This window comes from Drosophila teissieri, chromosome 2R, assembly GCF_016746235.2.
Source record: "Drosophila teissieri strain GT53w chromosome 2R, Prin_Dtei_1.1, whole genome shotgun sequence".
In the NCBI taxonomy this organism is placed as follows: Eukaryota; Metazoa; Arthropoda; class Insecta; order Diptera; family Drosophilidae; genus Drosophila; species Drosophila teissieri.
The window spans coordinates 22,443,383-22,458,506 of NC_053030.1; the positions used below are offsets into that span (position 1 = coordinate 22,443,383).

At 46.8% G+C, this 15,124-nt stretch overlaps 6 protein-coding genes across 9 annotated transcripts; 4 read left to right on the plus strand and 2 right to left on the minus strand.

Moving 5' to 3' along the window:
• Positions 1-80: 80 nt before the first annotated feature.
• LOC122612203 (U3 small nucleolar RNA-associated protein 25 homolog) lies at positions 81-2,492 on the minus strand. The gene is made up of 3 exons (XM_043785650.1): positions 2,132-2,492; positions 1,368-2,072; positions 81-1,312 (listed from the first exon to the last, which is right to left on the minus strand). The coding sequence occupies exons 1-3, from the start codon at positions 2,445-2,447 to the stop codon at positions 177-179; spliced, it is 2,157 nt and encodes a 718-aa protein (XP_043641585.1). The 5' UTR covers positions 2,448-2,492; the 3' UTR covers positions 81-176.
• A 278-nt stretch (positions 2,493-2,770) lies between these two features.
• LOC122612205 (probable transaldolase) lies at positions 2,771-4,523 on the plus strand. Its single transcript, XM_043785651.1, has 3 exons — positions 2,771-2,923; positions 3,465-3,588; positions 3,654-4,523. Exons 1-3 carry the CDS (start codon positions 2,827-2,829, stop codon positions 4,426-4,428), a joined length of 996 nt encoding a protein of 331 aa, XP_043641586.1. The 5' UTR covers positions 2,771-2,826; the 3' UTR covers positions 4,429-4,523.
• A 434-nt stretch (positions 4,524-4,957) lies between these two features.
• On the plus strand, positions 4,958-9,502 carry LOC122612267 (G protein alpha s subunit). Of its 3 annotated transcripts, none has more exons than XM_043785757.1 (9): positions 4,958-5,010; positions 6,869-7,379; positions 7,457-7,553; positions 7,622-7,742; positions 8,321-8,449; positions 8,505-8,684; positions 8,751-8,875; positions 9,061-9,143; positions 9,207-9,502. In XM_043785757.1, the coding sequence occupies exons 2-9, from the start codon at positions 7,104-7,106 to the stop codon at positions 9,351-9,353; spliced, it is 1,158 nt and encodes a 385-aa protein (XP_043641692.1). In that variant the 5' UTR covers positions 4,958-5,010; positions 6,869-7,103; the 3' UTR covers positions 9,354-9,502. The 3 variants fall into 3 exon arrangements, with proteins under 3 accessions (XP_043641692.1, XP_043641694.1, XP_043641693.1); XM_043785759.1 differs by having other exon boundaries at positions 9,070-9,143; XM_043785758.1 differs by lacking the exon at positions 4,958-5,010 and adding an exon at positions 5,097-5,233.
• Positions 9,503-9,593: 91 nt separating this feature from the next.
• Positions 9,594-11,253, minus strand: LOC122612268. 2 transcript variants are annotated; one of them, XM_043785760.1, is made up of 4 exons: positions 11,126-11,253; positions 10,974-11,019; positions 10,262-10,298; positions 9,594-9,996 (listed from the first exon to the last, which is right to left on the minus strand). In XM_043785760.1, the coding sequence occupies exons 1-4, from the start codon at positions 11,192-11,194 to the stop codon at positions 9,735-9,737; spliced, it is 414 nt and encodes a 137-aa protein (XP_043641695.1). In that variant the 5' UTR covers positions 11,195-11,253; the 3' UTR covers positions 9,594-9,734. The 2 variants fall into 2 exon arrangements, with proteins under 2 accessions (XP_043641695.1, XP_043641696.1); XM_043785761.1 differs by lacking the exons at positions 9,594-9,996; positions 10,262-10,298 and adding an exon at positions 10,399-10,831.
• A 631-nt stretch (positions 11,254-11,884) lies between these two features.
• Positions 11,885-15,110, plus strand: LOC122613035 (stomatin-like protein 2, mitochondrial). Its single transcript, XM_043786998.1, has 7 exons — positions 11,885-12,127; positions 12,193-12,294; positions 12,356-12,563; positions 12,627-12,826; positions 12,886-13,030; positions 13,089-13,204; positions 14,801-15,110. Exons 1-7 carry the CDS (start codon positions 12,080-12,082, stop codon positions 15,080-15,082), a joined length of 1,101 nt encoding a protein of 366 aa, XP_043642933.1. The 5' UTR covers positions 11,885-12,079; the 3' UTR covers positions 15,083-15,110.
• Positions 13,256-14,766, plus strand: LOC122613033 (fizzy-related protein homolog). The gene has a single exon (XM_043786996.1). The coding sequence runs from the start codon at positions 13,332-13,334 to the stop codon at positions 14,688-14,690; it is 1,359 nt and encodes a 452-aa protein (XP_043642931.1). The 5' UTR covers positions 13,256-13,331; the 3' UTR covers positions 14,691-14,766.
• Positions 15,111-15,124: the final 14 nt, after the last annotated feature.

Below are 15,124 nucleotides of genomic sequence, written 5' to 3' on the forward strand. Positions count from 1 at the left end.
ATCAATCACCTAGCCAGTTCCTCCTAAAACCACTACGTCACAAAAGCATTTGGGTCCCAAAATAGAGCAACAACTGAAAGTTATCACATACATTACTATTTACTTGCGTTAACAATTAGTATATTTTAATTGAAAACTAAATATGTACATATTTCAAAGTCTGCTCTTGAAAGCATTTACGTTTTGGTGGAGAAGAGGTAGGAATCTTTTTTGCCCGAGGTCAATTTCACAGCATTCTCGCTTCCCACAATGTTACTTAAGCTTAGTAGATCGTATTTGGTGTACAGGATACTGACGGACATTGCGTCCCCGAATCCGTCGCGCGGATTCTGATTCGACTCCAGCATCAGATTGATCATCTCGGAATAGAAGTGCGGAAAATTGGGCGGCTGGTACATGATCAAGTTCCGGATGCCCTTAATCCGGGTGCGTCGGAAAAAGTGTGCTCTTTCCGAGTATAATAGAACAGATGCTCCGCTGTGGAAGAATATATCTCTCGCCCGGGAAATCTTTTCTTTCTTGGTATACTCATTTATCTGCACAAAGCTGACCATTTCGGTTTTGAAATGGTTGCGTATCCGTACGTAGTCAAAGTAGCTGGGCACGTAGAGCATGCAGTGCGAGAAGCCGGGCTTACTGAATTGGGGCATAATATTCTTGACGAAGTACTGGAAGCGGTCGTCGAAAGTCGACTCAACACTGGAGCAATTGATTAGGCGGAAGACCTGCTGTATTGGGGTCAGAACGTTCCTGATGTCTCCGTGCTCGACGAGGTTCGAGACTCGCGCCTTTCCTTGGTAGTTGTTGCACTTGCTGTTTAGCACTGCTCGGAACTCCGGCAGCTCGTGGGACGAGAAGAACAGGGTTTGCCGGTAGAAACTTGATGCTCCACTCAGGCACCAAGTTCGTACCCTCTGGCAATTCGTATCGGGCAGCTTCTGCGGCTGCAGATGAAGGTGGTCCAGGGAGTGTAGGAGGTTCTCCCAGTTCTGCGCCAGGAACAATTCGGCCTGGTCGATTATCAGCAGTTCAATGGAGTTCAAAAAGTCAAAATCGCTCTCCTTGTCCGTAACCAGCATTCTCAGTCCCAAAGGAGACGCGATCAACATGTCCGATGAGTTCATATCGGAGAACAGGGACATGGTTTTCTTCGTAAAACGAATACCTAGTTTGAAGTTGTCATCCGTGTTGCCACTGAACGTCTGTTCATAGTCCACCGGCTTTGGGTTGGTTTTCGGGAAGTAAATCGTATTTCCGGAGTAATCTGCCAGAAAGCGTTCATAGTTCGCGATCGAGGTTTTCCTGGCCTGATCTGTAAAGGACAATGATTGGTTATAAAGTTTTTCTGCTGTCAACGGCTGACTTACCATCTTGACTGCCAAAGAGTAGATCTCCGATTATATTAACAATCCTTAGAGCCGATTCCCTAAAGGGCACTACAAAAACCACCTTCATCCGCTTGAGGCCTTGGTCCCTGAAGCTCTCTGGTATAGAGATTTCGTTGGGCGACATTTTTTGTGTCTTGGCCAGCGCTGAAACCTTTTCGTTATTGCGCAATATCAGGGATCTGACTTTCAACATGTGATTCAGGGCGTGCAGACAGTATACATAGCGAATATCCTCGGCGTTACCATGTGTTCGGTGGGGAAAGTATACATCCTGGTAGTTATTGGCGATGTAAAAGAGTTGGGACTGCAGGGCGGTAAGTGGCAGCTTGGCGTTTCCACAAATGGACGCCTTCACCTCCAACTTTTGGAGATCTCCCGAACTCGCAATGTCCTTGGGCTCTCTGCAGTCGGGCTCCTTAAAGTCCTCAGCCAGTCGTGGTATATCGAACCTTACATTGCCCAGAGCCGACCAGTTGCTTTTGATTGCTTTAATGTCCTTTCTCGCAATCAAATCGTTGATATTGTCCGTGGACAGCTCGAAATCGAAGCGTTTCGAAAACGAATTGTATGTTTCCAAGTCGGCACTTAAGTTAACGGAACGCTTTTCCTTTTTGGGTTTGCTCTTCCTGGGTACGGGAATAACGTGATCCTCTTCCTCCTCCGCTTTTGAGCTTAGAATGTCACCTGAAAGCGGGGATTCATAGTTAAACAGAGGTACATTTTTTGTCCATAAGGATGGCTACTTGTGGGTATGTTATTAAAACCAGTTACGAGCTGTTCATAGAACCCAGTCTCGTCCACATCGTCCTGGATCTCCGGCAGCAGCTCTGCCACGGGCTCGTATTCCTGTTTCGGGGCTGTGGGCATCCGTTCCCTGCGGTGGGACTCCTCCATTTGCTTGCTCCTCTGGATGAAGCTGTAGTTCTTCGAGAATCTCTCATTTCGACGGGCGGGAGTTGGTTTCTTGTAGGGTTTCGCCCTGTTCTTCGAGTGTTTTTGTTTCATCTTAAACTGTTTGTTACTAGTATCTTTCGCACACACGTGTGGATCAACTAACATATGGTTTGATTGAGGCGTCCGATAGACATATCGATAGCTCGTGATTGCGTGTGGTGAATTGACAGCAAAAAAGCCGTTAAATTCATTTAAAATTTACGTACTTCTTTATTTTCATATTCCAGTTATTGACTTTTAAGACATCACATAAACTTGCCAAAAACAATGGTGACCAATGATGAATTCATTTCCAGCAGGTAGCTTCTGTAGATTATGTTCGCAAGGTACCAAAAATCGAAAAGTAGTCCAAAAATTTGGTAAAAATGGGTGAATACCCCAAATACCGATTCCAAATCCAAAGTTGGGGCTCTTTGGTATTTTCCAGAGCCGGACGGTATAAATTGCCGCTCCAGTGGCGGTCTTATTGCACTGAAGTTGGGAAATGGGAAGTGATCGCACGGCGAAAAAGCAAAAGATGTCGGTATTACAGGAACTCAAGAAAATCACCACAATTGTGGCTGACACCGGCGACTTTGAAGGTGAGTACGCACCCATGGGAAAAGATATATCTCCAAGCAAGATGAGTCCGATTTCAAAGAGAACGTAAGCTTGTCCCAAATCGGGGAGTCCAAAAATGCAAACGCATGGTCGTATGTTTGTGGATCTGATCTCGGAGACAAATAAACAATCATACATACATACAGTTCACGTCCAGACATACATTGGATACATGGATTTATCCAAAAGATAAACATGAACGATGGGCCATCGGATCCGTCGTATCTGCCGCAGTGAAGATCAAATAAAAGTGAAAAGCAAAGCCGAGCTGACTTTAGTTTGACCTTAGGTGCTTACGTGTGTTAGAAATGTGACCGCTATAGTAAAGTATACTATAGAGTGTCAGAGAGATAAGGTTTCGGATCGGAGTGCCAAACCTGCTCAGACATCTGAAAAGTTCGAAGATATTTTCGGTGGCGCGATTGAAAAATGAAAGTCGCTCAACAGGTTTCGAGGTCTTTCTAGAATTCGCAATGTAATTTGGCCCCGCACTTATGCAAATACTTTACCTATTGTTTTCAGCCATCAACATCTACAAGCCCACGGATGCCACGACCAATCCCTCCCTCATCTTGTCCGCCTCATCCATGGAGCGGTACCAGCCGCTGGTCCAAAAGGCGGTGGAGTACGCCAAGGGCAAGAAGGGGTAAGCACTTCACTTGGGTGTTTGCCACAAAGCTACATAACTACATATAATACGTTCGTTTCCAGCTCCGTGAGTGAGCAGGTGGCCGAGGCCATGGACTACCTGTGCGTGCTGTTCGGAACGGAAATCCTGAAGGTTGTCCCCGGTCGCGTATCCACCGAGATCGATGCCCGCCTGTCCTTCGATACCAAGAAGAGCGTGGAGAAGGCCCTGAAGCTGATCGGCCTGTACAAATCCCTGGGCGTCGACAAGGAGCGCATCCTGATCAAGCTGGCTTCCACCTGGGAGGGCATCAAGGCGGCTGAGATCCTGGAGAACGAGCACGGCGTGCACTGCAACCTGACGCTCCTCTTCTCGTTCGCACAGGCCGTGGCCTGCGCCGAAGCCGGCGTGACACTTATCTCGCCGTTTGTGGGCCGCATCCTGGACTGGTACGTGGCCAACACGGAGACCAAGAAGTTCGAGGCCCTCAAGGACCCGGGCGTCATCTCCGTGACCAACATCTACAACTACTACAAGAAGTTCGGCTACAAGACCCTGGTCATGGGCGCCTCCTTCCGCAACGTGGGCGAAATCAAGGCCCTGGCTGGCTGCGATCTGCTCACCATCAGCCCATCACTGCTCAAGGAGCTGGAGAACGAGACCGAGTCGGTGGTCACCTACCTGTCGGTGAGCAACGCCAAGCTGCAGGACATCGAGAAGATCACCGTCGACGAGAGCCGGTTCCGCTGGCTGCTCAACGAGGATGCCATGGCCACCGACAAACTGTCCGAGGGCATCAGGAAGTTTGCCGTGGATACTGTTAAGCTGGAGAATTTGATTAAGACCTATCTTAAGTAGATGTTCCTCTGGATCTGCTAGCAGGTGGAGGATGAATACATTCGTTTCTTAAAAGACAATGATTTTATACTTTAATAAACACTACAGTTAAAACAGATGACTAGTTTCACTTGAGAGTAATGGAAAATATTTATGTGATATATATATGTGTCATATATTTGCATGTTTACTCGTTGCAGATAGGGATGCTAACAATGAATACTAAAAGATAACCAAAATATGCAAATTATATCACAGATAAAGATACTTTTGATACCTTATCAAAAAAACTTCAAACTGGGTTTCTACACGCTTGTGTAAAATAACTATGTAAGCCTGTAGAGAAGCGGCTCATGTAAACTATCGGACCAATGTTCCTGGGATTTACTATTCTACATAGTTTGGGATACTTTATTCTATAATTTATGGTGACTTTTTAAGAGCTTAGATAGCGCATAATCATTTTGCATAGACGCTTTTGCCCCAGTAGTATATCTATCTACATCTGCGCCCGCACTATCCGATAGGCGGGCTGACTATCGATAAAAGTATCTACTTCGTTGCATCCCTAGGTTGATACATAAAATAAAAAATATATAAAAAGTGAGTTAGTACTGGTATTAAAAGTAATTTTTAAGCTACAAATTGATGAATTGCGAGCACGCAGAGACCAAGAACACTGGGAATCCGGAAAACAGTGGCTGACGCGTCGGGTGCGATAGAATTGCCAGTTTTTCAGACCCCCAAAAGTCGCTCCCAACCGTCCCAACCGAGTCGTGCACCTATAGTCTTGGCCCGAAGTTGCTCCCATGAATAAAAATGTTCGGTAATTTCACGGTAAACAATAACCATTGTCGAACGCAGGGAATAGTCGCGTTCGCACACGTAATTGCCATCGCGCAGAGATGTGACTCGCCCCCGTGGCCCCCGCAGCCCCTCGATCTCGAGCGACCTACCGATTTTCGGACGTCCTGCGTCCTGCGACCTGCGACCTGCGTCCCATGTCCTTAAACCTGAAATCAGTGAAAAATCGTTCGCGCATGAATATCCAAAATACAATCCCATCCATCGAATCCAATCCCTTCCAATCCAAACCAATCCAAGCAGATGCGTTGCGTTGCGTTGCGTTGCGATGCGATGCGATTCCATTCCATCCGACTCGATTTGACTCGATTCGATCCGATTCGCGATGGTATAGGTATAATATAGTTTTCCTAACCAAGTGTCAAAGAAATGGCAAATATTCGGATTCGGAGGCACGGAGCACTACGTATTGATATATGTACATACATTTATTTATGTACATCCATTCACACATGCGAACCGAGAACTTGTGTATATATCTAAATACATACGCACGTATATACGAGTAGATACACAACGGTGTGTACTCATATCTGTGAGATATATATGTGCCAGTGCCCGTACCCGTACCCGTGCCTGTGCCCGTGCCCGCTTAGATCCCGATTCCGATTCCGATGAATTTATGTACATATATTTACATTAAAATCTGCATATCTGCCAAATCTGACATATCTGCCACCACCCCCTCCGCCTGTATGCCTATGTAGATGCCATGTATAGTATATAGGGTATAGTAAATATGTACATCAAATGTACATCCTGCGACTCCCGTCGGTCGGCAATAATTGCTAGATTAAATACTTTTAAAATACGCGTGCCCACTCTCCTCCACTGCCCCACTCCTCCGTGCACAGAGTAGACCGTAGACCGTAGACCGTAGACCATAGAACCACATTCGAGCCAAAGCTAATCGAATCCGCGTATCCGGACCCTTCCATCCGAGCCTCGACTGCAGATGGAATTATGTTGGGTTGGTATCTCTATATACATGCGTACCTGCTGCCCAGTATGCGCGAGAGTTCCACCCTCTCCGCCCCCTTCTTCACCTGTTACACTACGCCGATGTTGTGGATGTCGATGTCGATGTGAATGTGCCTGTGAATATGGCTGTGAATGTCGCTGTGAATGTGCGCCTGCCACTGTGAATATGGATGTGAATATGAATGTGATGAATTCCAATCGCCCAACGCGAATGTACGCGCGCTGCGTGGAGTAATTTTTGATTTTGATTTTGATTTTCATTCCGATGCCGATGCCGATTCCGATGCTTTGCCAGCGGCTTTGGGACCCGAAACCCAGTGACTCACGGGACTTTCGTGGGCGGCAATGTCAGCAGCGTCGCCTTGGCTGAGGCACCCAATTTGGGGCGCTAGACACGCGTACGCGGATGATATAGGGGCTCTCAAGTGGGTTTCGGATCCCTTCGATGCAGGATTGCTTTGGATTCTATGCTATCAAAATAGGTTTCTGCTGAAGCAGCTCAGTTAGTAGGTTAGACTAGGGATCCCCAAAGTTAGTTAGTTGGTTCTAAATGTTCTGGTGCGCGCACTTTGTTATCCATTACTCATTGTTCCATCTACTGTTCCACCGAATGCAGCCTGCTGCGGAGATCCACTGAAGCGCTGAGCCAACGCCAACGGTGGTGCCACTGAGATCGGAGATCGGAGTTCGGAGACCGGAGACCGACGAGCACACAAGGGATTGTGGTTAGATCCGAGGAACCCGAGCACTCAGCTATACTGGAGCAGAACGGAGAAAGCACAAGGGGTGCCGAGTCGCCCGACGCGAACCAGGAAAACCGAGCGACGTGTTGGTGGACCCCGTGGGCTGCGATGGGTTGCTTTGGGTCGCCCACCTCCAAGCAGTCGGACGTGAGCTCGGAGGACTCGAAGAGCCAGAAGCGCCGGAGCGATGCAATATCTAGACAGTTGCAGAAGGACAAACAGCTCTACAGGGCCACACACAGGCTGCTCCTCCTGGGGGCGGGCGAGTCCGGCAAATCAACCATAGTCAAGCAAATGCGAATATTGCATGTCGACGGATTTTCTGACTCGGAGAAGAAACAGAAAATTGATGATATTAAAAAGAATATTCGAGACGCTATCTTGGTGAGTTCCTAGCCAGCAATTTCAAGTCAAGAACTTGCTAAACTCGTCTTACATTCCTAACACTCCCAACATTGCAGACTATTACAGGAGCCATGAGCACACTTAATCCACCTGTAGCTTTAGAAAAGAAGGAAAATGAACCCAGAGTGGAGTACATTCAGGATTATGCATCTAGTAAGTGGCTCTGCCGCACCAGCCTATGTCTATATTAAACACTCATCTCTCCTCTACTCACTTCGCAGGTCCGGACTTTAATTATCCTCCTGAATTTTATGAACATACAGAAGAACTATGGAAAGACAAGGGCGTTCTTCAAACCTATGAGAGGTCGAATGAGTATCAATTAATCGATTGTGCGAAATAGTAAGTAACGCTCCTTACACTTGACATTCTGAATTCTAAAGTTCTAAAGTCGGTGTGTTCAGCCAAACAAATAGTTTCCGTAGCAATACAAACAGATTTCATTGTTTATTAACCACGGAGTGCATGCCAATTGCTCTGAACGCTTAACTGTGTGTTTCTCTTGGAAGTGCAGAAATCGAAATCGTTGGATCGAAAGTATGCAACTCTTAATTCTAAAAAGTAAATCGCTTGATAAAGTCATCTTCGAATATTGCTGCTTTGCTGCAGTATGGCTATCTGAAATAGAACCACCACCAATACCTAATTGTCTGTCTGTAGAAGTATTATTGTATGAGCTTTGGAATGAATTATTGAAGGATTTTGTAGACGAAGTATCAAATGGTTTGATTGCTAATAAGTGCACTCTAAGTTGAAACGGATTCTGGTTTGAACCCAAATAGTAAACAAACAATTCCTGTAGTTTGTGCTTGCTGAGATCTAGTTAAACCGCATTTGTACTTGTATTAAAGCTCGTTGAAGCTATTAGGCACTAAAAACAACTTCGTACTCATTTATACACTTGATATTCCGCTTTGAAGCTTCCTGGACCGAGTGAGCACAATCAAGAATCCAAACTACACCCCTAATGAGCAGGATATTCTTCGGTGCCGTGTTTTGACTTCTGGAATATTTGAAACAAGATTTCAAGTGGACAAAGTAAACTTTCAGTAAGTGTGACCACGCCAGTGATATTCTAGAACTAATATATATATTTGTGTGCAGCATGTTTGATGTCGGAGGACAGCGAGACGAGCGTAGGAAATGGATTCAGTGTTTCAATGATGTAACTGCTATTATATTCGTAACTGCGTGCTCAAGTTATAACATGGTTTTGCGGGAGGATCCCACCCAAAATCGACTTCGAGAATCTTTGGATTTGTTCAAGAGTATTTGGAACAACAGGTGAACCTTGCAACTTGAGCCAATCTCGAGGTCTAGAAACTAAAGAGCTGTTCTTTCATCTTGCAGATGGCTTCGCACGATTTCTATTATACTATTTTTAAATAAGCAAGATTTGTTAGCAGAGAAAATTAAGGCTGGAAAAAGTAAATTGTCGGAATATTTCTCCGAGTTTAACAAATACCAAACGCCAAGTAAGTAAAATAGTATAACCCATAGTTGCACCCAGATCTTTTGGCAACTGTATAGTAAGTCGGCGAGCAACTCATACAACAATCAGATCTGGCCCAGAAATCCTGTCTAAAATTTGAAAAACCATGCCCAAGTTAACTTAAGAAATTTAATGGATAATGTGTTTTGTCTAATTTCAAATGTGCTGTCGACACAGGTGACGCAATAATGGAATCCAATGACGACCCAGAAGTAATACGAGCAAAATATTTCATACGAGACGAGTTTCTGGTGGGTTATAATCTTGCTCTTCTTACCTGAACTATCAAACTTATAGAACTCTTTCCCATATAGCGTATATCTACCGCTAGCGGAGACGGAAAACACTACTGCTATCCACATTTCACATGCGCCGTTGACACAGAAAACATTAAACGTGTGTTTAATGATTGCAGAGACATTATTCAAAGGATGCACCTTCGTCAATATGAATTGTTATAGGTTATCCCCATCGCCGTAATGCAAGTAAATAAAAATATTAATGACTTACTGTTTTAAATATAATTATCAAATGTAATTTGTATTTAAATAGTCCCTTGATTAAAACAAAAAATTCGCTGCATTTAGATCTGGTATGACCTTTCACAAAACTCAACATTAAAGAATAATAAATAAACATGTTAATAACAGACACGCTCGTTTCAATTATTTCAGGACTTCAATTACTGTATCAGGATGCGCCTGTTTTATTTCTTTTATTTTCTATAGTCCCTTGACATGAAGCATTTTAGAGTATTTCCGCTATTACAATCCGTATCCGTGGGCATTTACATTTGCATCTGCATCTGCATTTGCATTTAGGTGCTGTCGCCGCAGGTATCACTAGACGAGTTGGTTGAGGATGCTGAAGCTGGCGGAGGCCTTGTCGATCTCGTCGAAGTTGCGCTTGAGCTTACTGCTCCAGGTGTCCTTGTACAGGGGGTCCATCCTCACCAGGTAGGGCACCAGGTCCCGGTGGTGGCCCGACCCGATCTTGCCGGGCGCGAAGCGATCTCCGCACGGCTTCACGGAGTACTTCGCCTTGAAGTCCGACTGGCTGCACTCGTAGCAGACGACCGTTTGTCCATTGGCAGCCGAAATCAATCTGTGGATCGGGGCATATGTTTCAGTGATTGGGGATTAGTTTCAGTGAGTAATGGTAAATAGGCGGGCAAGCAGGGATAGCCACGTATTAAGCGGATCTGTTATCTGCATATTTACATACTTTATATGCTTTATATATACCCATTTCGATAACATCCGGATAAGACCTGATAGCAGCAGCCCAGTCTCAGATACCTGATAAGCGTGTCGCACGATGGGCATTCACGTGCCACTGTTGAACGTACCACTGTGTAGAACTAACTCACCTCACTATGAAAGGTCCATCGTACTTCTTGGAGCCAGCTTTTTGGGGCAGCATGTGTTTGCGGTAGTAAATGATTAGTGTAAGTCATAGTGTAGTGGGGATAGACTTGGGTATTTACAGAGGGTGAAAGTAAAACTCTTTACAAATGCAATAATTTATTAACAATTAGGAGCTACATCAATTCATATGCGCATATTTAAAGAAAGACCATGCTGCTTATGTACACTTCAGTTTCATGTCGGTCCTCGATATTGTCAAAGTCAATGGAGTGGTGCGAAAGTTGGGGGATTGTGGCATTTCTAGTCGCTTAGGAGCTGTCTATCAAGTGGCGTCCGCTTTATCAAGTGGCCGCCACCAATGCTGTCCAAGCCGCGTTTCGAAACTGTTCTCGAGAAGCGCTCTTGCAAGGACTCGGGGCTCTTGTTTTTGGCCAGGAAAATATTTACATTGCGTTGGAAGAGCTTGTAAAAGTCGTTAAACAACGGCGATGTGGAAAGGTTGTCGTTTGGAAATCCAGTTTGTCGCAAACTCGCGCTGTTTCCGTTACACAACTCTCTTAACGCTGAAAAATCTAATCGAAATAATAAGAAATTAGGATATTAATGGCTTTGTACATAAGCTACACTGTTGGTTAAACTAAATCAAAAGCTCGAGTATATATACAAGTATTAATATCCGAAGTTTGGTTCGAAAATCGCGGATTGTCTCGTTACCTTCACAAAGATATTTTCCATCCAGCAGTTCGTCGTTGGAAATATCCTAAAACATAGTTAGCTATAGTAATTGTAGTCCGGACACACAAGCCCCGTGGCTTTCCGCTGCATATTTCTCGAAAACACTTCAAAAACCCATTCGATGTACGTACCACACTGGGCGCTGCTTGAATATAGTGCAGGAACACCGACACCACCACCAGGAGCACGTATAGATTCATGATTCCAGCCGTTGACCGTTTGCCTGGTGCACTTGGGAACGATTCTCGCTGGGATTTGAAGACGACTGTGCCGCTTTGCCGCGCCGCGGTTCGTTTTATACCCGATTCGGGGCAAACATCCTCTGACTTAAACAGGGTGATGGCAAATTTATGATGCAGATAACCGACGACAGCTAAAAGACCGCAGGAACGCACCCGTTATTAACGGCTTAGTGGCTTGATGGCGATGGCTGTGATGGCGATGGCTGCGGCGATGGCCGTGGGGTGGGTGGGCTACTGCGGTCTCCTTGATGCTCTTAATGCGTCACTTGCACCATATTTCTAGCCACTAATGGTAAGCACTCCCACAAACAGAGTGAGAGTGTCAAGATTTCAGCAAACATGCGTGCACCCGGACATATGTTCGATTATTAGATTTAATTTTCATTGGTGCGACACCATAAAGGTCCCTGTGTCTGCTGCCTTTGTCGTTTCCCGGTTAATTGAGTTAACCGCGAATTCAATTCGTCTGGAAACGGTCTTGGTTGGCTCTGACCAAATGTATAGTAGGTGAATATTTTAAAGTTCGCGCTTGACTTTATAGCGAACATATATCTTCTTTATAAATCGGGCTAGAATTGGCCAGATTCAGAAACAATTATTATGTGGTTGCTCATAACTTACTGTCACTTGCCACAGCAATATTTTATTTCAATTAAAAGACATATTCAAAATCCACTTTTCCGATTCGAAAAGAGTTCAAAAATTTAACCGTTTCAGATACCCCCAACGAGAAAATTAATCGATTCGCACGCAACTGCGACATGAGGCACCCTGTTTCCGGACTATCATAATGTTTTCTTCTTAGTATTTTTCGACTCGTAAAATCGGCACATATATTGCGAAATGTCGAGATTTCTTTTGAACAAAAGATTCGTTCCCAGTTTGGTCCAGGTACGTTCCGGATCCGTCGACATCCGTGCGATGGGCTAACGGCCCGTTAATACTCCTACTTGCAGCAAGACTTCCTGCTCGCCGGCTCATGGATTCCGTCGCAATCTCGAAGGGGAAAGGCCTCCACCCCGATAAACATGTGTGTTATGTTTGTGCCCCAGCAAGAGGTAGGTTCCATTGCCAGATCACGGTTGACCCCAGCTCACTCCAATCCGATCTGTTTTCAAGGCTTGGGTTGTGGAGCGCATGGGGCGGTTTCATAGGATTCTGGACCCCGGACTCAACATACTGGTACCGGTGGCTGACAAAATCAAATACGTCCAGAGCCTGAAGGAAATCGCCATAGATGTGCCCAAACAGAGTGCTATTACCTCCGACAACGTGACCCTGAGCATCGACGGCGTGCTCTACTTGCGCATCATTGATCCATACAAAGGTAGGTCCACAATCCATACGCACCGGCACGTCACCATATCTGTTATATCACCTCACCGTTAAGCGTCGTACGGCGTGGAGGATCCAGAGTTCGCAATAACACAACTGGCCCAGACGACGATGAGATCGGAGCTGGGCAAGATGTCCATGGACAAGGTCTTCCGCGAGAGGGAGTCCCTCAACGTCAGCATCGTGGACTCGATCAACAAGGCCAGCGAGGCGTGGGGCATTGCCTGTCTGCGATACGAGATCCGTGATATCCGAGTAGGTCACATTCTTCTGTTGACTCTAAAGTAGGATGAGTTAATAGCTTCTTCTTTTAGCTGCCCACCAGGGTTCACGAGGCGATGCAGATGCAAGTGGAGGCCGAAAGGCGAAAACGAGCCGCTATTCTGGAATCAGAGGGTGTTCGCGAGGCCGAAATCAACATTGCTGAGGGCAAGCGGAAGTCCAGGATTCTAGCCTCCGGTTAGCGGCAGTGTTCCTCACGGAATGTACACAATACTCATGGTTCCTTCTTCCACAGAGGCCGAGCGCCAGGAGCACATCAACAAGGCTAGCGGAGAGGCGGCTGCCATTATAGCAGTGGCGGATGCCAGAGCACGAAGTCTGCTGGCCATAGCGAAATCCCTATCCCACCTGGTAAGTATTTTGCCAAGAGACTCCACAAACTTTCGAATACGTTTAGGTAGGATGCTAGGCATTTTCCGTTGGAATCGGTGCACACCCTGACAAGCATCACACGACAAACAATAATTTCAATTCGGAGATGTTTCAACCGGAGTATGAACAACGATTGCTTCGGGGCGTCGCCGGCGGAAAGAAGGAGTACCTTGATCTACGCTGCATTCCCACGCGAGCTGGTAATCAGTGGAACCGCAACTTCGCCCTCGCTCCAGGAGACTCCTGTGAGTGCCAGAGCTCTTTGTACTCTTGCCTGTTGCGCAACGAGTTCCTGGACGAGAATATAACGTCATTGGAGAACTGCAAGCAAAGCACACAGGTCCATGCCCAGTCAGAGGAGTTTAAGGAGAGGCATAACAACCGCATCTTTGGATTTGCCAAACACTCTTTGCCGCCTGTGCGTACACCATTCGCCAACATTAGCGAGAGCAGCCAACGACTGCTCAGTATCTCCAAAAGACCCGTGCGCCGCCTGCCACGTCGGCCGTACAAGATACTCGATGCGCCGGAGCTGCAAGATGACTTCTACCTGAATCTCATTGACTGGTCGTCGAAAAACACCCTAGCCGTTGGCCTTGGGTGCTCGGTTTATCTGTGGAGTGCAGTCAGTGGACAGGTGACGCGACTGTGCGACTTCAACAATGAAGACAACCTGGTGACAGCAGTTAGCTGGCACGGTGAGGGCCGTCAGGTGGCCATCGGCACCCAGTCCGGATACGTGACCATTTGGGATGCCGAGCGGCAGAAGCAGTTGAACCGACTGGACGGGCACTCGGCGCGTGTAACTGCGCTAGCTTGGCGTGGCAACCGATTGGCCAGTGGCTCCCGCGACCGCTCCATTTTGCAGCGAGATGTTCGTAATCCCCCCACGCACATAACCCGCTGTTTGCGCGGACACAAGTTAGAGGTGTGTGGCCTACAGTGGTCGCCCAGCAATCGCTACTTGGCCAGCGGTGGCAGCGATAACCGACTGCTGGTTTGGACGGACGACTGGCCAGAGCCCATTTACGCCTTCGACGAGCACAAGGCGGTGGTCAAGGCGCTCGGCTGGTCGCCACATAAATCCGGTCTCCTGGCCAGTGGCGGTGGGTCCGCCGATCAATGCTTGCGCTTTTGGAACGTGCTCACCGGGAAGCTGGTGCAGTGCATCAACACCGGCGCCCAGATCAGCAACCTGGCTTGGGCTAGGGACTCTCGTGAATTGGTGACCACGCACGGACACGCGCAGCCACAGGTCATTGCCTGGCGATATCCCTCGCTGAAGCAGGTGGCCAGGCTGTCCGGGCACACGCAGCGGGTACTCCACCTGTCCGTGAGCCCGGACAACGAGTCCATAGTGACTGGCGGCGCAGATGAGACGCTTCGCTTCTGGACCGTTTTCACCAAACAGCAAACATCCAAGGAGACGAACTCTGGGCTCAGTTTGTTCCAAGGCATAAGATGAGGACTAAATTGCGACGTATTCCTTGTGCTCCGATGAATTATATTTATTACCAGCTAAAGTTTCTTATCTTTCTTGATTTCAAATCGTTGTTTTCGTTTTCTGCATTTTAGGATGGACAGAATGCTGCTTCCCTCACGCTGGCCGAGCAGTATATTGGAGCCTTCAAGAAACTGGCCAAGACGAATAACACCATGATCTTGCCCTCGAATCCTGGCGATGTCAATGGCTTCGTGGCCCAGGCACTGGCGGTGTACAATCACGTTTCCACCTCTAACCAGGCCACCAAGTCTTCGGAAAACGTAAAGGGTGTGGGTGCCTGCTTAAACGCAAAGAGTGTTGAGTACAAGGAGTTGCAAGAGGATAAGAGCAGTGTGAAAATGAATATTGAATAGGAATGAATAAACGGTTGTTGCTATTACATTTGCCCCACTTAT

What these genes read in the sequence shown, in the direction of transcription:
- LOC122612203 (XM_043785650.1), bottom strand. Translation starts at nt 2,447, where the DNA reads ATGTTAGTTGATCCACACGTGTGTGCGAAAGATACTAGTAACAAACAG. An exon ending in TTTTAATAACATACCCACAA is followed by an intron (nt 2,073 to 2,131) that starts GTAGCCATCCTT and finishes CCCCGCTTTCAG; the next exon opens with GTGACATTCTAAGCTCAAAA. An exon ending in ACTCTTTGGCAGTCAAGATG is followed by an intron (nt 1,313 to 1,367) that starts GTAAGTCAGCCG and finishes TGTCCTTTACAG; the next exon opens with ATCAGGCCAGGAAAACCTCG.
- LOC122612205 (XM_043785651.1), top strand. Translation starts at nt 2,827, where the DNA reads ATGGGAAGTGATCGCACGGCGAAAAAGCAAAAGATGTCGGTATTACAG. An exon ending in TGACACCGGCGACTTTGAAG is followed by an intron (nt 2,924 to 3,464) that starts GTGAGTACGCAC and finishes TATTGTTTTCAG; the next exon opens with CCATCAACATCTACAAGCCC. An exon ending in TACGCCAAGGGCAAGAAGGG is followed by an intron (nt 3,589 to 3,653) that starts GTAAGCACTTCA and finishes GTTCGTTTCCAG; the next exon opens with CTCCGTGAGTGAGCAGGTGG.
- LOC122612267 (XM_043785757.1), top strand. Translation starts at nt 7,104, where the DNA reads ATGGGTTGCTTTGGGTCGCCCACCTCCAAGCAGTCGGACGTGAGCTCG. An exon ending in TTAATCGATTGTGCGAAATA is followed by an intron (nt 7,743 to 8,320) that starts GTAAGTAACGCT and finishes TCCGCTTTGAAG; the next exon opens with CTTCCTGGACCGAGTGAGCA. An exon ending in GTGGACAAAGTAAACTTTCA is followed by an intron (nt 8,450 to 8,504) that starts GTAAGTGTGACC and finishes ATTTGTGTGCAG; the next exon opens with CATGTTTGATGTCGGAGGAC.
- LOC122612268 (XM_043785760.1), bottom strand. Translation starts at nt 11,194, where the DNA reads ATGAATCTATACGTGCTCCTGGTGGTGGTGTCGGTGTTCCTGCACTAT. An exon ending in TTCAAGCAGCGCCCAGTGTG is followed by an intron (nt 11,020 to 11,125) that starts GTACGTACATCG and finishes ACTATGTTTTAG; the next exon opens with GATATTTCCAACGACGAACT. An exon ending in GATGGACCTTTCATAGTGAG is followed by an intron (nt 9,997 to 10,261) that starts GTGAGTTAGTTC and finishes CCCGATCCACAG; the next exon opens with ATTGATTTCGGCTGCCAATG.
- LOC122613035 (XM_043786998.1), top strand. Translation starts at nt 12,080, where the DNA reads ATGTCGAGATTTCTTTTGAACAAAAGATTCGTTCCCAGTTTGGTCCAG. An exon ending in TCGTTCCCAGTTTGGTCCAG is followed by an intron (nt 12,128 to 12,192) that starts GTACGTTCCGGA and finishes TCCTACTTGCAG; the next exon opens with CAAGACTTCCTGCTCGCCGG. An exon ending in CGAAATCCCTATCCCACCTG is followed by an intron (nt 13,205 to 14,800) that starts GTAAGTATTTTG and finishes TCTGCATTTTAG; the next exon opens with GATGGACAGAATGCTGCTTC.
- LOC122613033 (XM_043786996.1), top strand. Translation starts at nt 13,332, where the DNA reads ATGTTTCAACCGGAGTATGAACAACGATTGCTTCGGGGCGTCGCCGGC.